Source organism: Mycetomoellerius zeteki, unplaced genomic scaffold (genome assembly GCF_001594055.1).
Source record: "Mycetomoellerius zeteki isolate Tzet28-1 unplaced genomic scaffold, Tzet1.0 scaffold167, whole genome shotgun sequence".
NCBI lineage: Eukaryota > Metazoa > Arthropoda > Insecta > Hymenoptera > Formicidae > Mycetomoellerius > Mycetomoellerius zeteki.
This window is the reverse complement of record NW_017256623.1, coordinates 477,048-500,954: the sequence shown is the minus strand read 5'-3', so window position 1 is coordinate 500,954 and position 23,907 is coordinate 477,048. Positions and strand designations below refer to the sequence as shown.

Below are 23,907 nucleotides of genomic sequence, written 5' to 3'. Positions count from 1 at the left end.
GTGATATCATATGAATAATTCAACTAAAAAACTCATATTTTATGTATTTTAGGACAAAAACCATATCTTTTCAAAATTATGTCATAAGTATTGTGATTGTGGTTTTAAAAAATGTACTTATCTGAAAAAGAATTTAGAAAGTTACGCGATTAATGGACAAATATCTTAAAAAATTTGTAAAATTATAGAAATTTATTATATAAATTTATTGCAGAAATCTTTTATATAATTATCTCATATTATTTAGTTTTATAATTATGTATGTTTACGTCAATATATTTTTATACTATATATATCTTATCTCGTAATTTTACTACATTTATACGTAATAATCATTGATCATTTTACATAAATAATAGCTGCACAATTCGATTAACTATGCACAGTAAGTTTGTCTGACGAGTAAATTGACCAAATCAAATGTCTTGTCAACTATTTGCATTTACGGTATGTGCACCGACGCCGCATTCAATATGCTTATATACAAATAGAAATCTAGCTTTTCCGAATAGACATGCGCGTAAATAATGTCGCCAAAACTCATGCGACACAGACAACTATATTCACATGATTTCAGTGATGCATACGGATTCAAACCGACCGTTGGAAGAGCATTCTACATTGTTAATGCAGCAGTAATGTAGCAGCATGTTACAACGTTGCTGTTGCAATATTAATGCATAACGGATGTTTCCTCTCATTCCAGAATTTTTGATATAGATATCAACTGATCTATTTTCTCGTGTCTTAAAAATTTTTAAATCGATATCTGTATCAAAAATTCTCAAATGGTGGAAACATCTGTTACGCATCAATACTGCAACACATCAATACACCAACATTGTGGCATGTTACTGCTGCATTAATTTCCTATAAGTGGCAGTGAAATTTTCATTTTTTGTCCTAGATCTTCGAATGATTTTTATATTGTTCCGGATTGTACAAAAATCTGAAAAAAAAATCCTTACATATTTATAAAAGCTTTAATAATGATTTTTTAATGTCATAAAAATTAGATTGTACTTTACTTATTTTTTACAGATTTAAATTTTTCTACTAAAATTCGCAATTAAAATATCGACTGTACTTTTAAATCCAATATTGTCGGTAAAAGATTAATAATGTACAATGTAAAAATACTAAGTTTAACAACAGCGTACTACGTTTAAACGTTAAAACATTAAAATATTTTTACTCAACATTTTTATATGTAGATCTTTTTAATCGTATTGGTTTATTTGTGTCATCTCGTTTGTTACTATAAATAATGAAACTAGCAAGTTTATATACAGTCTAATATATAGTCTAAAATTTCACTTTTTAGGAAGGATTTGTATTTATCATTACTTAATATAGCCTCTGCTTAAAAAGAGATAAAACTGCTTTCATAAAAAGTGATACCATTTATGTATTAATGAATATATTTCTACATGACACGTGTATGAAAGCATGACAGTCTTCAATTCTGTTATAAATCACAATAGTAGATCAACTTTTTTTAAAGAAAGAAGAATAAATATAAGATTTATATTCAATATAAAATTTAAAATGTTCTTTTTATTTTTAACACTTTCTGTCTTTAAATTTTTCATATTTTTGATCTGTATCAATTTACAAAATTTTGTTTTTAGAAATGTGAGAAACATTTTTACAGTTACGTCCATTTGATCTTCTCAAAAAATTATCTAAATATTATTATTATGACCTGACACTTTATATGCAATGTTATGCCTCATAATTACTTGAATGCTAGACCTCACTACCCTTCACAAGAAGAGTACTGAGGACCGAAGAGTTCTCAGGCCGTCCTATTTTCGTTCCGCGAGGTCCTAAAGACGTCCTGTGGAAGGCTCCGAGGACGTTCTCTGGAAATCCCAAGTATGTTCAACACCCTGAATAACGTTACAACCACGATGAGAAATCTAATCAGCATCGTAGACATCGTTTATCATAAGCTGTCACGTCAACATGAGCAGATTTTATTTATCAATACGTCAATATAGAAAGACGTCGATGACGTTTACGCAGTTAAACCAGGTCATGTAATCAACGGTGCCAAATTCATACGAGAAATTCCCCAGTATTCACCAACAATTTACAAATTCCCATGAGTCTGCCGCGAATATGATACACGTAGGTTTCATCATTCGATAAGCCACTGCGTTTACAAATAGCTCTGTACGATTGTTTCAAGCGCCGCAGATGTTTGAAAAATGGCTCTCGCGATAAAGCTTGGCACGATTCGGCAATGTATTCATAAAAAATTAGACTCGTTATTCATGCATTCATTTTCAAATATTTATTCATTTATCCAATCATTCATTCTGCTGAAAAAACGTTGTTCTTGTCCTAGTTATTAATATTAATAATTAATATCAATTATTCATTAATTTTTTTCATAAAATTGTACAAATATATAAAATATATATAAGAATAATTCTAGTTTTTCTTTCTAATTTTCTGCCTTTGTTGATAAACAATCCTTTTTTTATTTTTTGTAATATTTTTTAATCACAAAAATTTTATAGAAAAAAAGCACTTTAAAAAGAGTAACTGCACTCTATTCCACGAAAAAAAGTGTTAAATCTATATGTAAGGGATATTAATTAACACATCTTATTTTTCTTAATACGTTTCTTACTCCATTTCACAATTATATTCTTTTGCTAAATAGATCCTTACAGAAACTAAATTAATACTGGCCAATTTAATACTGAAAGGCAGTGATTAATTACTTATTTTAAGTATTAAAAGCACTGTTCAGTATTATGAATAAGTAATTAATAACCGTTTTTCAATAACAAATTGGCCAGTATTAAACTGATGGCCAGTATTAATTTGTGTAAAGGGAATGAAATAATACTAAAACAAATACTATTGTTCTCAATATTAAACTGGCAATTTCCAGTTTTACTTGTTATTAAAAAGTGAAAATATAGAAATGCCTGATCCATATATGCATGCTTATACATTGTTGACGTACTTATAATCGGTGAATATCTGCATAATTAAGAACGTGGTTATATGTAACAACAATTCAATCAAGCTATCATTAAATTTTGCGTCGCGATTATTAAACATTTTAACTGCGACAAACAATAAAGATCTTTTCAAATTGTCAATAAATAAAACAGAATTGCACTACAATTATGATGCGAGCATTGCTTTGATTTATTATTTGTTTTGTATTAATCGACATAAAATAATGACGCAAATTAGAAGTGAAAAGCTTTCATCGATAATCCATTAAAAAATCTCATTCATTTCATTACGTTTATCTATATAATATCTATGTATAATCTATAATCTATATAATATATATAATAATATATATATTATCTCTGAGTAAACGGATATAAAACATGTATTATTCTTTCAACATTTTGCATCCGCGGATAACGACGTGCGATCGAAGAGACGATCAACGATTGCGCGTTTATTCGCGAAGAATGCAGTATTCTACTTATGCCGATCGCCTAGTCAATCAATCTTAGCATTGCCACTTGAGCGGTTGATGAATAATACGTAGGTGTACAACGGGGAGAGACTCAATTTCTCCATATTGGGTCACGCGCATGCAACACTCCGATCTCTCCAGCCAGCCGTGGCGCTTCCACGGCTGAAGATCCGTTGCATGTCGTTCTTGCTAAACGGCGCGAAAATTTTTTTATCCGCATGCTAGTCGAGTGCGCCGACGGCAAGAGAAGCAACAACAAAGCACGCAAAGCGACCCGATTATGCCGAGCAAAGGAAAATGTCGACGCGACAGTTATAATGAATGACAGCGAACGTAATTCAACGGTTTATCCATTAACCTCGTTTAATATTGGAACGCGTAATCATAAAACGCATTACACGATCGGGGCAAAAATAAATCTGTAAGATCTGCTTTAAAACTAAAATTTATAAATATAATATTTAAAATCGCATGCAAATTATTATTCCTGCTCAATAAAAACGTGCAATTAATGTTTTATTGCATCTTAGATGGATTCGTAATAAGACTACCCACAGTGAAAGCATTCACTTGTAAAATTACGTTATTTTTTTGTTGGAAAGTTTACGCAACGAAATCTAGGCCAGTCTTTACGTTTCCGGTCGATTACGGATAAACTTTCGCGGGCATTTGTCAACGTTAACGTTGCGGAGGCACCGCAGTGTCGCAGCCGAAATCAGAAGTCTCGCAAGAGTTACGACACGAAGATACTGACACTGATTTTTACGCGTGTGATCATTCAACGATGCGTGTGAGAAGAGCGTTAGTTAAACGGGAATACACAGACCGGAATGGATGACTTCGCGTGTCTGTCTGCTCGTCATAACTCTTGTCCTAGAATCTCAGGGTGATCTAAAACTAGTAACCATATCTTTTATTACTTCCATTAAATATTTTGGAATCAACTTTATTTGTTTTATTTTTAAAGATACAACATTTCATATCTCTTTCTTAACTTTTCTTTTTTTAGATCAAAATTTCGTTCTTAGTAGCATTAATATGTGTCCATTTTTCGCTATTATTCGTGATTGTAATGCACTTGTCCCAAATCTATCCTTTTTACGAGCCAACGTCATATTTCAAATCATGGAACACGTGATGGCATAAAGAAATCATAAAGTAAATATTGAACGGATCGGAGCCAAAACTAGTAACTATAATTTATCGACATTTATGATTTCTCGCAATCGAATCAAATTACTTGCGATGATAAACGAAAGAAAAAAAGAGAGGAAATGAAAAAAAATTATTATATTAATCTAATATGTAAAATGTATTCTACATATATATATATCAGGTGTACAAGTATGACTTTACGGATTTTCAATAGATGATGGTATAGTTATACTGCTGATATTATTTGAAGTTAGCAATACATGTACTTGAAAGGTATATACGTAGCTTTAAAACGTAGTACATTTCATTTGACTAAAGTGTAAACAACTATTATTTTTATCGCATTGAAAATGTCAAATTTTGTACCGGAAAAACGCCATTTGCGGGAAGTTTTACTTCATTATTTTTTTCTAAAAAAAAGTGCAACTGAAAGTCATCGTTTGCTTGTGGAAGCTTACAAAGAACATACTCCATTGGTAAGCATGTGTGAAAAATGGTTTAAACGATTCAGAAGCAATAATTTTGATTTGGATGATAAAGAGCATGGAAAGCCTCTTATGAAGAAATCAAAAATTGGCTTGATAACTAGATCACTTCAAAACTTCTACCAGCGTGGAATCCGTTTATTGCCTGAAAGATGGGCCAAGGTTGTAGCTTCCAATACAACATACTTTGAATAAAGTAAGAATGATTTTTATGTTATGTCTAATCAATGCGTTTTTTTTAATCAAACAATCCGTAAAGTCATACTTGTACACCTAATATAATTTTTTACTTATTTATGTCTCCCGTTACAAAACTTAACCCACATTAACTCTGTTCCAAATATCGTCAATTTTGGAAGTGATCCACTTTAGCTCCATTAGCGATATCGTAAAATCGCAATAAATTTAGAATACGAGTTTGAATATATCTAAAACGAAATGAAATAATTGATATAGTTATAGATAAATATAACAATACTTAGATTTCTCAATAACAAGAAATTTCTAACGATTACGAAATCATAAAATAAGTATTGTAACAGTCATCAAAAAATTATTAGAAATGACAATTATTAATTTTATCATTAAAAATCATTGCATTGACCCAATTTGCACTGCCTAAGAGTCTAAATTGTGTCATTCAACTCTGCTGCAGTGATTCTGACGTAATATTGACACCGTTAAAATAAACCCTCTTAAACCCAAATGTAATATGAGAGTAAAGTGGAGTTTGTAGGAAATACGAGAGGGATAAGTAAGTTTTCCATCGTTCTCTCTCCCGTCCCTTTTTCTCCCTGAAGAACATATATCTTACGAAGTTCAGCGTGAAACTGTTCGCGTCGAGGATTCGTCAGAGGATTTATCGAACATCCGACGGACGTGTGGATAGAGATGGATAAAGATTGCAGATTGTGCCTGCATTGACCTACAACTGAACAGTATGAGGATGTTTGAGATACGAGGAAGTCTCGCGTCTCTAGCTTTTAAAAGTCCGCTACTGTTATTGTTGGTTCGGTGCCAACGTAAGTAATGGCTAGCACGGACGCAAATATATCCTTCCGCGCTTTTTCTTATTTGCCTTTGAAGTGCAGAGATTGGTTTGCGAACCGTCTGCATGCCTGATTAAAAGAATTATGACTCGATAGCGTAGTATGTCTATCATTTCACATAGCGTGGATCGCGCAGATACGATTTGTCTGTGCAATTATTTACATCAAAGAGTTATCTAAATCACTTCCTTGTAAGCAAAACAAAACAAACATTGATTAAGCACGACGTTTCCTAATTGTCGTTCGGCGTTTAGCCAAATTATATCTCATTCATCAATGCAAGTTCTTGTACGAAGAAATTAGATACATATAGAGAAAATGATATACAAATATACATGCATAATATAATAATATTATACACACCATATTCCTCTTTAATAAAAAATAAGACATTAAAGTTCAAAGATGAGATTTATTTAATTAAAGTGTAAAGCACTAATAATAATACAAATAAAAGCACTAATATGAACTTCTTATTTAAAACTATTAAAAAAAATAAATATTTACGATATCTTCAGTCATATTCTGATATCCATAATAATCTCAAATTATCATTATATATTCAATAGTGAATCATTGATTATAAGATAATGTTATCTTTTTGGGGCACACTTTCATGGGCTGTTACGAGTAAAATTATTTAAGTCCTTAGAGATTACTTGCATTGTGGAATTATCCGATAAGTTGCTAAATAAAATGCATTCATTACAATAAAATTATTAATATAATGTTATATTGTTATATTAAATATAATTTGTTGTAATATTTTAAACACGATAAAAATTAACTTATCGTTTGAGAGACTTATTTTATTTTTATTTTTTTACAGATTATCTTACTACTATTTTTCCTCTCAAATATTAGAATCATTACAAAAATATGTGCATATAAATGTGTAATGTATAAATGTATGAATATGTAAGAGTACTTGAGTATCAATATGGAAGTTATATTGAATTTGGGCTTCATAAGTTCGCTAAACCTAAATATACAGATCAATCATCCCTGCAGGAATATAATTTATCATTATTGTTATTAGATAGTGGTGCCATCTTGTGCTGCTTAGGATTAATATAATTCACACATAGTCGTACAATACACGTAGTCTACTTGATTTCTACCGCCATCTATATTATCAATATTGTCATGCAAAAAAACCCAAGATAATTTTTATCATTTTTTAAAACAAACCAAGGTAACAAACTGATGTTATTTGTTATCATTTTGATGAAAAAATAAATACTGCTCCTATAATCTTTTAAACTTCATGTAATAATTAGATTTAAATAATTTTACAATCTAAATAAAATTTCTTCGACAATAACGCGCTGATAGTTAATAACTAATAAATAATAATTAATAGTTAGTAATTAGTAGTTTTAATGTGTTTATACATTTGCAACATATAAGATAAAATTTTATTAGTTGCAGAAAAAAAACAAGCACTTGATACATTATATTGTACCTAATAGATAAAAAATATAGGTAATAGATAATATTGACATCAATAAGTATGATATTAAACTAACCCGATGTTTTTAATATATATATGTATATAACGGTTACGCAAAAGAGGAAATACAAAGAGAAGATGAGTGATGTAAGAAGGATTAAATATAGAATTCTTTGCAACCAACTTATTATATTAACAAGCTTATATATAAATTAAAAGAGATTCTCAAATCAAACTAATAAAAAATATTGTTACATAACATTTTCAAGTAATTAATGCAATTGATAAAGTAAAGTTTAAAAAAAAAAACAAATAAAAACTAAAAAATAATTTTTTTAAAATTAATTTTTATTTATTTTTATTTTTTCTTTAACTAAAAGATTTATCATAATTTCTAACTATCTAATCTATAATCTAATCTAACAATTTATAAATTTCTATAATCTAATCTAACAATTTATAAATTTATTAACAAGTATCCATTCCTCAAAAATAAATTAGGTTTTTATAATCCGGCCTTGTTTTTTCTTATTTATTAACATTTAAAAATTCATTTATTTATTACTTTAACTTTATTTATCAAGTATAAGTTCATCAAGTATAATTACGTGGTATGAAAAATAAAAATATAAAGAAATGTAAAGGAAAAATCGGAAGAAAGATAAATGTCTTTATCTGTTTTTTGGTTTCCTAAAAAAAAGCAAATAAGTTGATTAAAAGGAAGAAATTTTTTAAGAACAGAACATTTTGTTAGCGCTAAGTTTATCGACAATTTAATAAATGTAATAATTTAATAAAAAAGAATTTGTCAATAATTGTTTAATTTATAATGCTAAACATATAAAAAAGCACACAAGAAGAAGAAGAAGCACAAAGAAATTTTTATTTGTATTAAAATACGGAAAAAATAAAGATACCAAAGTATATTTTTGAAAAGCAATAGGTGATGTATCAAATTTCGTTTTTTAACTAATTTTATTATTTCTTATAAAATTGCTACTAAAAATTTATAACGTTTATAATATTTTCTGGTTTCTCCGGGGCGAAAATGTTACGTATTGAGCTTAAAATGTTACATATTGAGAGCTTCTGCTATACAAGGACACGTTCAAAACCTTACAATTTCGCATAATGCATATCGCTTCGGTTACCTTGTAAAGCTTCCGGATTTCAATATCAAGATCTGCAATTGAAGCAACGAATAGTTCAATAAGATTTGTCACAAGAGACGTTACTCCGTGATACGTTCAAACAGAATTACATATTGTGGATTAGTTTATTTCTAACACACAAACTTTAACTTTTTTTCCTTCGCATCCTCATGTGTAAAATAACCGTATTTATAATTAACCTACGAGGAAATAATCATATCGCGGATATTCATTTAAAAGTAAATGAATGATTACGCTCTAAACAGCGATTGTTTAACTGGATGAAAAAAATTTATAATCACTTTTACAACACTGGTGAGTCGTGCAGGGTGTGAAAACTGTATTTAGTTATTTAATATTATCATTATTGGTATGTCGATCTATATATTTTATTATAATAAAAAAATTTTATAGGATAGAGAGCGCGCATTCACGTTTTACAATTGAATACCTCAGAACAATTGATTCCATCTGTATTGATCTGTTTATTTGAAACACACATGGGAGTTTCACGAACTTGGTACGTAATCCTCGTGGTGATCGCCGCGTGCACCTGCGGTGCACGTACAGAATGTGGCGAAACAGTGCAAATCTCATTTTTAACAAGCGTGCACGATGATCCATCGTGTACAAAGCTATCGCCGAAGGGCGTTACGCTTTATGAGGCCGCCAAGCTTTTCGTAGAGACTCACAACAACAAAACCGACGGATTCGAAATCGGTAAATCAAGTACATGAAATAGAATAATTCGATTAAACATTATTGTAATATTGAATATTAAATCGTTTCCCGAATATACGCAATTAAACGGACAATAATTCCAATACAAAGCAAAATACAGTAGTTAAACAAAAAATTCAACTATGAAACAAAAATATTTGTATAGAAATTACCATTGTGGATACATGCGGAAGTATAACAGGTGCACTGAAAGCGATGATGAAGGCTTTAGTATGGGCAGATGTCAACTGTTTGCATCCACCTTATTATCTAGGTAGGAGCAATAACTGTCTCAACGACTTATGCGAATATTCGACTATTAATTTTCGAAGACCATTACATCGATTGATAAAAGTTCTTTCATAAACTAGAGGACAGAGCCAATGAAAATATTATACCTTTACAAATATAAAGTTTATATTTCCTAGGTACTTAGATAATCGTTTGATTTATGTATCTCGTAATTATATAGGAATTATAGGACCAGATACGACGACTAACATTGAGGCGATACACAAAGTGACATCGATATTGAAAGTACCGCATATTATCAAGAAACTATCAATTTCTCCTTATTTGCACTTTTTAACGGAGGAATCGAACTATTTAGTAGAGGTGTTTATTATTAATTAATTACTAAATAAACTCGTAAATAAACCCGATATTCTCGGGTTTATTGAGAACCTTGAAGTTTTATTCTATAAACGGTATAAACCGAGGATGGGGATAGTTCGATTAAACTATAATAGCTAACTGTATGTAGTGCTGAGCTCATCGTAATATTTACATAATGCATGCAGTTTATTATCCTTACGCAAGCATTTGTATTAGAACAATATTGACATGCGTCTGACGGTATATACAAATGTACTAACTATGCTATTGAGTTTAACATACATAGTTTACAATGCACATATTGTCCCTTTAATCGATTTTATTTTCATTATATATTCCAAATTTTAATAGCAACAAAAGTTGATTTTATATCAAAAGTTCAAGTTCATCCAAAGTTTTTATATCATATTCTTTATATCACAAGTTGTATTGTATAAAAAATTATAAAGCGTATATAGAATCATGATATATATAATAGTTGATCATATTAGCTCGGATGGATATTAATAGAATATGTATAATAAATTACAATATCTCGTCATTTAAATATTTAGTGCTTTCGTTACCAACGCAGAATGCAAATATATGTTCCTATTTTAAATACATACGCAAGTGACTCAATTACTACATATTTATACTTTGAATGTTTACATTTTTATATCCGTTGTTTTCTTTGTTAATATTTTTATATAAATGTTACTTCATTATACTTGCCATAATGATAAATAGAGATAAATTTGAAATTTATCTAATTCCACGCGCTACTTTATATTAATGAACGATTTGATTAAGATATATTATATTATTATTATCTCTTTTGTAGGGAATCTTGAAAATGATAGAAATTTTAAAATGGAAATCCTTCACATTAGTAACTAAAGTTGATGACGAAAACGATGATGACGTACAAAATATTACAAAGAAGCTGATGGTAAATGCTATAGCGAACAATTTGTGTGTTATAATCCATGATAACGATAAAGAAGGTATGAAATTATGTTTTTATTTTCTTTATATAAAAAGTTTTATTTCTAGCATAATTTTTTTAATAACGTGAATATATCACAAAAAAGAAGTTTTTATAATAAAATATCAAGTTTATAATAAATTTTAGATCTTTTAAAATGTTGCGGATTAAAGTATCATTTACATGCCTAGGTATGATAGAATATTGACTTAATGATGCAATTATTATTAATTTTAACAAATATTCAAAGATAATACGGTAAATTACATCAGTAGATCTCTTTAATTTAAATTTAGTAGTATTATATAGTCTACATAAATTTTTCTTTTAATCATAAACTAATGTGAAAAAATTTCTAGTGTTAAATATATTTTAACAAGCAAAACTTTAAATCCTTTAAATTTTATTGTAGTAAAATCCATTTAAAATTGTTTAAAAAATAAATTTCTGCTTATATTCCAATTTATCTTTGATTCAATACGTTTCTTTTAATTTCTTTTAACTTAAAAAATTTCTTTTAGCTTAAAAATAATTTAAATACGATTTTCAAATTAATATATATTTTATTAATTTTGTTGGTGTAGATTATACGTCACATATTGTACATATTGGAAAACCTGAAGAAAAGTTTTTCAACGAACTTAAAAATGCAACTATACTAATTATCAGCGAGGGAAATTTAAAAGATTACTTGAATTATATAGATTCAACTAACACTATATTGCTTTTAGAGGATTCTAGGTAACTACAAGCAGTTTTTATAAAATTTATTTGTAAATTTCGTAGGACTTCACATACTTAATTTAAAAAAAAAAGAATATCTTTATCGATAGAAACTTTTTGTTATAATAATTTTCTTGTTAAAATAATTTTTAATCAAATTTAATCAAATATATTTGATCAATTTATATATTTTAATATTTTAAACAGTTATATAATTAAAAAGACAATTAAATGTGTTAATAAACATAATTTTTTTCATGAATAAAAGAAGAATAATGTTTTCAATCTATTAAAATTAATTAAAATATACAATATAAAATTGTATAATATCATATAATTTCGATATTTATTTATATCTTTAACGTATCTTTTATAACCTTATTATAAACTGCTCAAAATGAGCATATAAATTATGTACAGACGGTGCATTTCTCAATTACTGTTTTTTTTATTATTAATTACAAATCATTTGATGAAGTTACGTGCACTATGCAAATTAGTGTTGTATTAGAGCGAGGCAGAATGAGAAAACATCAATGCCGAGATTTATTCTAGATAAAAATAAATAACTGATAAAGTTTCCTCGTCTCAATGGCCGATATTCTCACTTCTCATAATTCTCGAATATTATTTCGAGATGTTCAAGAGAGATTATGGATTTCTCGTTTCATTTATTTGAAATGTTCGTTTATATAATAAGACAACACATTAATTGTAACTGACATTGATTTCTCTCATTTTTTTCGAGACAAGACAAAACGAGACGAGAAAAAACAAATGACGCATACTAATCGGAAATGTTATTTTGAACGAAACAAAAAGTTGTCAGACGATATTCCGAGATTCTCGTATCAAAATGCGTCATTAATTCTAATGAATTATTGATCGCGATTACGCATACACATAGAAATGGAGTAATCGAATATAAAAGGTTATCCTTCGTAAATTACAATTACACGGATTTTAATGCGACTAAAACGTTTCATTACACGTAATTAATGAAATTGAATTTTCGCGCCATTGACATTATTGTGTTGGCATTGTAATGTTTCACTATTATTAGAAACGCACGTTGAGGAATTTTTCCATTGAGAATGCGCATATATTCCTCATTATTATTACCGGCTTCACTTTAATCATTAGTAACATCTAACTACATTTACGTGATAAAATAATTTTACATCAAATCGTGTGTTGTGTCAATTACGCGACTAAACTGCCACGTATAAATCTACGTCTGAAATCGCGATTTCTACTTCCGTTGAATGTATCGGACTCAATCGAGGTTAAGGATCCTAGATAAATCACGGTGAATTGCCATAGTACCCTTGTTTTTTTCCCAGCACTTTAACGTTTCACTCTCCGGAACAGTAGCTGCGCCGAGGTCATCCTTAAATCAACGTAGAAAAATCTCGTTACTCTCTGTAAATCGCATATGTTCTATTTTATTGTAAATATGAAGGGGAAGGGGGGTACAGATCTGGCAAATTTTGTAATTAAAGCTTATTTTCGTTCAAATAAAATTCATTCGTAGTTTTCTAAATTAATTTTATCATTCTACATCTCCTTACAACAATGTTTTTATTGTTAAAAGTACCTTTGGAATTTGTCATAGAAATATCAGAATGTCGGTTAAAATATTTTTCAATTCAACAGATATTTATATTGTTTTGAAGTAATGGCATGAGCTTTTGTTTCTTTAAATTTTTCAATATTTTCCTTTATCATTCCTTTACCATTTCTTTCTGAATGTGAAAAGTCAAAAATTAAAATTGTAAAGGAAACTTATATCTTTCTGAAGTTCCTAAATTGGAAAAAGAAAAAATATTTACGAATTTATTCTTAAATCACATATGTATTCGTATAGTTTTTATTTATGCACACTCGTGCATAAAAGAAACATGCAAAAAACATTTACATCAGTATATGATATGATAGTTCAGTTTTTCTGTATTGTTTTTGTTTTCTTTACAATAAATTAATGCATTTAGGTATATACTATTATTGCGTTCGCGATTTATTTTCTTACATAATATGGCATTTAATGTTACTTGGACATTAAAAAATAGAAAAAATGAAACAAGTTATCTTGTAAATCTATTCTCTATAACATAACAGTACTAATTATTATAACAAGCGGCTTGAACTCAATGTTTAATTGCGCTTAAATTAAAACCAGTTATAAAAGTATAACGATATATGAATGAAATCAATTATATAATTCGTTTCGGTACAATACGACTAGATACGTGTATATATGTATATGTGTGCATGTACATTAATATGTATATATTTATAGCTTCAGGTAAACAATTTAGATACACAATTCACGTCGACGTTCAAATCTAAAAATTTTATAATTTTACAAATATAGATTGTCTAAAGCAGATTTAACAGGGAAGTAAGAAATCATTTAAAGATTCTAAAGAGTAGTATGGGAAAATTAAATTTATCTCAACAACATTTCTGTCTTACAAAGTAACATTTTTAATTTTCAAATATAACAGAAATATTCCATATTAAGTTCTTTTTTTATAGGAATGTAATTAACGGTCTTCAGTGGAAAGTCGAGAATTCGCAATGGTGGGCACCCGATAACGGTTTGGGAAGGTACGATGCCGAAGAATTGAAACGAGTCAGATGGTTAGAAAATGCTATAAAAATTTACGTGAAAGCTTTAAGTGCATTGTGGTGAGCATTGCAAAATTTCTATTATTTGATAATGATTACATCACAAACAATAACATTTAATTTAGTAGCTTTTGTAAGTCAAGAATAATTAATCAAGCTATCAATCTGATGGATTTATAGCTGACTCTCTCTATATGCATGATTAAATAATCGCAAATCAGTTAACTGCAGAGTTAGACAAAGATTTATGAAACGTTATACATGAAAATGGAATATCATGCACATACATATATTTGATATTGATGATCTATTGTGCGTATATGTATGTATATAATGTTGAAGATTCATTGTGTGTCTAAGGGAAGGTTTTATTGGTGTCAATTAAATTTATAAACAGAAAAAAGTTGATTTAATCTATAAAATCAATTAGTTAACTAACAAGTAGTCAATTAACTAATAATTAGAAATCTTATTAAATGTTATTAAATAGCGAATCAACGATAGTTACCGATTAATTGACTATTCATTAGTTGACCAATTGATTTTATAATTTAAACCAACTTTTTACTTTTTATAAATGTAAAAAGAAAAACCTGAATTAAAAAAAATTATAATTAAATATTAATAAAATTAATCGACATCAATAAGACTTTTTCTTAGGCACTCAATAGATCTTTAACATTATGTCATAAATGCAACTTAATACTGTTACAATTTTTTGCAAAAGATTAAATCCATCGATTACGCTTCACAGCAAAAACAAAAAATGTAACAATCAAATAAATCCTTTGGACTGGAATCACATGGTGTCGAACATGTTAATGACACATAACAAGGAATCGGAAGCGGCACCAAAGTTCCTTAATCTGTTTATGAAAAAGAAAACAGGTAATCTAGAACGTTTGGGTGATATAATTATTCACCAGAATAAAACGAAAGTTTATTGGGATAAGAGCAAAATGGACGAAAAAGAAAAGAACGTTACGGAGAAAACTGAGAAAAATCACGGAGCGCCAAGAAGCAACAACAACATATCGTATATGTTTAGAGAACTTTTAAAAAAAGAAGATGAACGACAATCAGGATGCGCCACAGCTGTCAAAGAGATTAAGGTGCAGGAAACGGATAATGAGGCGACACAAGTTTTAGTTTCGGGAATGAGCGATAACGAGTGGTGGACAATGGTAGCGTTTTTAGCATTATTTTATGTAAATAATCTCTAAAATTCTTTAATTTAAAAAAGCCGTTTTTTGTATATATCAAAATTATAAATTACGCAATAAATTAATTAAAGTTATTGTTTTTGTAACAAATCGTGTATTCAAAGAAAATTCTGAAATTATAAAAAAATTTCCTTTTTTGTAGATAATAATTTCTCAAAAATTATACTTTTCAGAATATCTTAGGAATTAATATTCATCTTCGCACATTATATGTATAAAAAGAATTATTCCTATTAAGAAATAAGAAATTTTTTAAAAACATTAAGCTTTCTTTTACGAAAAGTTAGAAGTTCAGAAACGTAAATATAACTAATTTCCACATTACAGGTATGCATAGTAAGCGGCGTAGGAATCGCGATGTTTCTGGTGGGAATTATCGCTGTTTATGTTATCTATACGAACGTACGGGGGCCAAAGTGTGCCAAGAATAAAAATCATTTGGATAGAGATACCAGCTTAAGGAGAATGAGCAATGACAGAGAATTACCGACGACCATAACCACCCGTAACCAGCGAATGTTGCGTAGTCCACAAAGAAGCAGCAGCAGTAGGAGCACTATATCTGAGAAAAGCGTTTAACGCGAATGCGAGTCGCATTAATACTTAATAAAGCGAGCATTTCTAGTGCATGGAACAGAAAAAAATTTACTTTAAAATAATAAAGCTTATGCAAAAACATTCATTATCTTATTTTATTGTGAACATGTTCTCTAGTCATGATATTCATGATGTATATTGTTAATCTATAATTAACCATAATAAAATATTCTTTATAATATGTATATATAAATTTTAGACAGATATTTACTTTTGTTGTAATTTATTTATTGCATCTGATACAATACGAATTCCTTGTAATTGTTCTATACATATAACAATAAATATTATTCTGCAGTATTTTCGGAAGCGTATCTACATTCTATTTCGATAATGTATCAATGAACTAAACGAACCATCCATCAATGCAGGCTAGTCATTTCTAGCATTTTAAGACTTTATTTTCTACACATTTATAGATTTTTAAAAATCGTGAAAAATAGCGTTTTTTGCACGTTTATTGAAGGATAACTGATTTAACGATTTAAGCAAAGCCCTTTCGAGTGACATATCAATTAGTATTCGATAGAGAGAAGAATGATCTTCAAGGTAGAAAGCAAACTTGTGTGCTTTGCTTCTACGTTCGGTTCTGTAAGATCAATTCGCAAAGAAATGTTAAACGATCTATCGAACATCAACAGTTTCATCACAGGAAGAAACAAATCCTTAATTTCTTTTCCAAACTTCCTGATATCAATGATTTTGACAGCGAATCAACGATAGTTACCACTGTTATCATATCTTTGTATAGAATTATTATGAAATTACAAATATATTTTTTGCAATTATTTATGATTAATGTTCATTACCATTTTTTAAATACATTCGTCCGCAAAAAATATGTTCCTGCATTATTAAAAATTATTTGTTAAGAAATGTAGATAGAATAATTTTAATTTTGTGGAAAAGTGGTTACAAAGGAATATATTTAATAATAATAAAATACATGCGTGCGTTATTGCAACTGATAATGTGCGATTACGAATATTTCCAAATGTTCGAATTAAATTGAATCCGATAATAGCAGAATTGCAAGAAATTTATTAAAATATCTAATTGAAATTTTTTTTTAAAAAGTTCCTATATTTTTATAATATTTAAATAATTTAATTGTTGATATTCCACTACTATCGGGGTACCCATTTGATTTATCTCGAATTATTTAAATATTCACACATTTTTAGTTAAATTCAAGTATTTACGATAAGATACCCAAAATATAAAAAATATAAGTTCTTCTCAGAAATTTATTTAAATTGATAAAAATTAAAATCTGTTAAATAATATCTTACAGTATGCATATGTATTTTACTATAAAATAATATAAATTATTACACACATACACACAAAATTAATATTTAAAACTAATGCTCCAAAAGGTTAGATTGGCGGAATGTCCAGTACTTAGAAATGGTTTCTTAAAAGAAATCAAAAGTGAAAATGAAATATACATATCGTTACCACTTTCTTTATTAAATATTAATCAACATAAAACACAGTTTTATTGTCATTAACATAGTACTAATACAACTACTAATACCAATGAAAAAACATAACAAAATAGAGAAAGAAGAAAATCACTCTAAAATATATTATTTAATTAAAATCATTATTCGACTTTAAAATATTCATAGTGGCCGTTACCAACCATTGTTTCCAAGAACATGTCGAAAAAACCTGAATGTATTATAATTTCTATAACAGAAATTCCCAACTTTCAACAGAGCATTAAAGTAAAAAAAATTCACGAATAAATTTCAGGTATTATTAAGAAATAATTTTCCACGTTGGACAACGTTTCAACTCTCCACCGGTACGAACTACGCATTTGTTAGTTTCTACTTGACGTGAGGGACAACGATAACATTCCCTCGCTGAGAGTAATTGCACGAGGAAAAACAAGGAAAAAATATGATGTTCGCAATTGCTTTGAATAAATATTCAATGCAGAATGAACCTTTGAAATATCCGTTAATAAATATTTAACATGTTGCAGAATTTAACATAATTTAAAATAACATTTCACGGAAAATGAAATAAAACTATTAAAGATTCTCAATTCTACAACCAATAATAAATTTCAAATTTTGTAATAATTTCATCAATAATACATGTTATTAACATACATAGGTATATACATGGCTCTTGATCAATAATTTTATCAATCGAAATATTATATCTCGGATTCTGTAGTATCCCAAAAACGCGAATAAAAAATTAATAATTGACTATTAGTTCAACGCAATTTTTATTTTCTTATTTAATAAATTTTTATACTAGCTACAAAATCGGAGTGCAGTTTGCTTGAACTGGAAATTGTAAAAATTCGCACAAAAATATTATTAGGCACCAAGACCTGCAGTCTTAACCAAATATGACTCTTTTTACTCATTTGTGTTGAACATTTTTTAATCCATTTTCACTTAATATTCATAAATTATACGCAAGTAAGAAATAACATTCATCGCAAGGTTGATCCGTCGACACCTGATATCTTTCTTAAATCTTCTTCTCCTCTCAAGCTGTGCGAGAAGATTGTTAATTTCAATGAACCTTTCAGATTCAACACTTGAGAACATCAGAAAATTACGATCGCACGATTCTTTATATCACTTCCGAAGTTCACATGCAAATTAACGCGCAATTTTATCCGCGAAAAAATTTCAACCGATAACCGCATTATACCAATGCATTTAGCGTTAGATAGCCCAATTTAACTAAATATCTAATTTCGAGTGATACATACGTAGTATCCAACACAAAGAAAGGTCTCCTCTATGGAAAAGATGAAAGTTAAATTCATAATGAAGATCATTTCCATTCTCCATATCTCATCGATCAGTACGACTGGTAAACAACTAGTTCACTCATAGCGAGATCAATGATTAATCTCGATCACGATTATCGCCTATGGCAGCGATCCAACTAGAGGCAACTATTGCGCCTGAGAATATGGAAAAAAGCGGTAGTATGCTAATTCACATTCGCACGACACTTTGCACGGCACTCCCGAAGTTAACAACGTATGATGAAATAAATCGGCTGCGGTTCGTCAGTTAAATATTATAGGCGTGATGGGAACATTAATTACTCAGTCATTGAATTAATGAGTTCTTCAGGATACTAAGCCTTTCAAACTTGTATCTGCAAATAATAGCGCGATTTATGCATTTAATCGAACAAGTATTCGTAGCTTCGATGTATGTGCAAATCAATCATTAATCATAAGTTAATAATTAATATAATTGATATTCGCAAAGATAAGCCATATTTTGAAATGATGGCGTACGAAACAGTTATATTGACTACTGGCTCGACTCTATTACTCGCTGACGCTGTAACTTTATATATAATACAATAACGCGCTGCATAATAATCAGTGTTAGGGAAAAATTGAAATAAATAAGAAATATTTATTTAAAAAGTTGAATCTACAAAAAAAAAACACTATTTGAAATAGGTATTTTGCGTAGTAAATATAAAAAAGATAAATGTTATTTATTATTTATATTAACATTTACTTGAAATATTTAACATTTCAGTATTTTATAGTTAAAATAAATGCTTCTATTTTTCATTTTTCTCTTTTCTGTTTACTATTTTCTATTTCTTAACAGTACAAAATAGAAAATAGAAGAATTATTAAATCAGGAAATATTGAAATGTCAAATAAATATTTTATTTCAAGTGAACGTTAACGTAAATAATAAATACCATTTGTTTTTTTTATATTTACACAAAATACTTATTTCAAATAATATTTTTATTGATCCTTTAAATTAATATTTCTATTAAATCTATTTAAATTTGTTCTTTGCACTAAAAATATCTATTTACTATGTTTCATTTTATCTGATTATTTTTTCCAACATAGATATCAATTCAAGATCAAGAGCATACACCGACTAGACTGTTATCGTTTTGAAATATCTACTTCATGATTTATAAAGTAAAAATAGAATTAATTATTCATAAAGTAAATGTAAGAATATTTTTCCCATTTCAATTGAATTATTAATAAACGACAACCTTTCATTACCTTCTTAGTGACTCAATCTTATAACTTATTTTACTCTACTTTATAACACTCAAAGTGACAGACGATTAAATTTATATCGACAAAACATTCAAACTGCGATGCGAGATCGAATTAAAGCATTATGTAAGAAATCATTATATAAATATAAAAGAAAAATTTATAGTTGCGTTTATTATACTGAGTTTTGCTCCGAATAAATGAATCTCATAATGTATTTGCTTCCGTAAATAGTCGTCGATGCAATACATTTAATGTTCGTTAATCGTGAAAATTATTTGTAAGAACTGATAATTATTAAATGTAACGTCCATAGAGAATAATGATTATAGTGATATTATTCAGTGCTTTTCGCTATTCTCTATTCGAGGACATCTATTGCGAAAACACGGAGCGGTTACTAGGTGTTTCTTCAAATCTCACTGTATCTATGAATGGCATAATATGACAACCTTGCTTATCCAACAAGTGGACGTTTCAAACACGTATCGTGTCGCGTGCCGGTTAAAACATTATAAAATATTTAACATATTAATAATGCGGTCGAAGCTGGATCTTGTTGCCTAATATTTTTATGTAAATTTTAAATCCATTTTTCCAGTTATGTAAACTGCGTAACAAGTACTGTCGGACTTGAAACTGAAATTGAAATAATAATATCACAATTTAAATTACACAATTGAAAGACTAATCGTCAATTTAATCATACTGTTAATAATAGCAGTTTAAATCACTGTAAAAAAAAACTTATTTTTTGCAATAAGTTTTTTGTAGTGTTATTAGCATCATTGAGTATCAACGCTAATAAGTGTCTTAAAAATATTGTAAAAAACTTATACATATGTATAATTTTATTATTGGAGTCTAGGTTTATTTATTAATAGAAGAAAGATGATCGTTATATAATAGGTAGGGAATTTTAGAATATCACGATAATTTGTACAATTTAAAAATTAGTATTATTTGAACTGTAAAAATAGATAATAAATAAATTTGTAAACACATAAATTTAGAGTAAGACCGCCTGAGAGTATACCTAGAGAAAGGTTTCTTTCATTCAAAGAAATGTTTCTTTGCTATACGGTTAAAGAAAAAATTTTTTTTATTTGAACGTCATTTCTTTGATTGAAAAAAATTTATTTGATTTAAAACAATTATTTTCAAATCAAGGAAATGACATTCAAATCAAAGAAATTTTTTCTTTAACTATATAGCAAAGAAACATTTCTTTGAATCGAAGAAACCTTTCTCTAGGTGTACGCATTTAGTTTTACGGCGTAATTATTAGATCGTAGCAGCCGTAACCTACAGTCCTGGTTAGCCAATCTGTCTATGACAGACAATTGTGATCATTGCAGCGATAAAGGAGGTACGTCAAATTTTGTAATCTTGATCATTTTCTTATTATATTTACTTATCACGAATAAATTAATCGATTTTTACATTAAATTACTACTTTGTGAATCTGTATAATTTATATTGTGTGCATAATGTCTTTGCTTGATATTTAGTGATACATTTATATTTAATATATCTACATATAATAGTTTTTAATGTTTTTATACGGTCAAAAGTTAAAAGACGGGATGGCCTAAAAGTACGCACTTAAAAACTTGATTCAGCTCGTAAAAAATAGTAATGCTGTAAATTGCTGTAAACTCTTTTGCTGCATGTAAAAAGTACTTCAAATATTTATAAAGATTTATAATCAATAAAAAATAAATCTCTTTTTAACCTTACTCAGTACTGTTTTTACAATAAGCGATATTTTTTTAATAGTGCGTACTCCTAAAAAATCACTTGCCTAAGAATATTTTTACCTTTTTAGTAAATTCAATCTCCTGTAAAAATGAATGTTAGTATTAATTAATTGATATTTAATACACTTTTAGTCCAAACTTTAAGGAACTTTAAGGAATAACTTAAACAGCATTTTACTGATGGAGTTCTTGTACAAGTTAATAGCATGAAAGGAAAAGTGCGTATTTTTGGACGGTCTTACTCTAATTAACAAACTTACGAATTTCATGCGAACGAATTGGCAAGCTTTTCGAGTGTATATAATCAGAAGCTATTGTATCTTTTTATTTTCTAATTAATGTCTAACATTTATGCATACACATACAAAATATGCTATTAAAGTTATGTTCAACACCCTCCACGTATAAAATTTCCGGCACGTGGTAGCGCACGCTATACAATAGAGAGTAAGATTACCGCGGATGTGACAGATTAAGATGGCAAAATGTCTGGGGTTATGCCTCCGACTGAATAGATGGATAGATACGGGCTATTGTTCTCGCCACTTGACACAATCAAACAGCCAATCAAGGTTGCGTAACATGTAAAATATCTATCTAACGCATATTGTTGTAACTGTTTAAGATAATAGAAATAGGTCCTAGGCTGAACGCGCGAATACATCATCATGTGAAAAACACAATAGACTTTCTTCGATCAGAGAAATAAAGATAAAAACAAAAGCTATTCATAAAAACTTGTAAGTATGCGCACTTGTGTGCATACAGCAATCTAACGCCATATGAATATGAACCAAATATTTTATTCAATATTTTTAATACAATAACAAAACGTTTATTACTTTTATATTCCTATGCAAAGTAATACAAGTTTAAAATAATAATATAATATAAATATCTCAATACTATTTAAAATTTAAATCAATTAAATTTTAATATTTAAGTATTTAATATTATGTAGAAATGTATAAATATAATCAAATTATTTGCTGTAATGTACTCTTCTAATTTAATTAAATAATAGGTTTGATCAATTAATTTTTATCCATTTTGTATGTCAACAATATGCAGCTGTAGGGAATAAAACGATATCTTCTTGCTGTACGATGTAATGAGATATTAAAGAAATATCTGTCTGATGATTTTCGATTTCATCTACTGCCTTAGTGAGAGTGTACTACTTGGTCGATGCATACATACGTTCAATTGTATAATAGTTAAGCAATGAACAGCGTAGTTATGCACAAGATGACTTGATATAGCATTTAATAGCGACAGATTAGTTTTGAGCGATGACTTAGCTAAAGGTATCTCAGAGCTGTTTACGAATACGGTATATAAAGTAAAATGAAATCACGAAACTGACCTTCGGTATTACTAAAAAAGAAGTTCACAATTACCTCGTTTTTAGAACGATTTTAAAACATGTAAATGATTTATTACGTATATATTTCAATTAATTATTTTAACATTCACATTACGAGAAAGATATAAAAATAAATAAATAAATAGATAGATAAAATATAGATAAAGACAGAAATAGAAGAAGGGAGGGAAGGAAGAGAGAGAGGCGGAGAGAGAAAGAGAAAAAAAAAAGATAAATATATATGATGTGTGTTGTGTGTGTTTACACATGTAGTTTCTAATAACTTTCCAGTTCAAAATATTGAACATTTATTTAAAATTAGTCAAATAAAATTTTATAATTTAACATTCTTTAAATTTTCAAATTTACAAAGTCTTTTATTTAAATCAATAAAATAAAAACTGCATAAATTAAATTATTATGTAACATTAACTTTCATCTTTACATATATATATGCATTTTTGCGCCTAATTTTGAGACTAATTCAGTAATACTAAGATTGATAATTCACGAATAAGA

General features: G+C 28.3%; 1 protein-coding gene across 1 annotated transcript; it reads left to right on the top strand.

Annotated features, from left to right (window-relative positions):
- Positions 1-9,250: 9,250 nt before the first annotated feature.
- Positions 9,251-16,279, top strand: LOC108721313 (uncharacterized). The gene is made up of 8 exons (XM_018445801.1): positions 9,251-9,470; positions 9,637-9,744; positions 9,943-10,085; positions 10,909-11,071; positions 11,637-11,793; positions 14,314-14,466; positions 15,161-15,590; positions 15,957-16,279. The coding sequence occupies exons 1-8, from the start codon at positions 9,251-9,253 to the stop codon at positions 16,206-16,208; spliced, it is 1,626 nt and encodes a 541-aa protein (XP_018301303.1). The 3' UTR covers positions 16,209-16,279.
- The last annotated feature ends 7,628 nt before the right edge of the window (positions 16,280-23,907 follow it).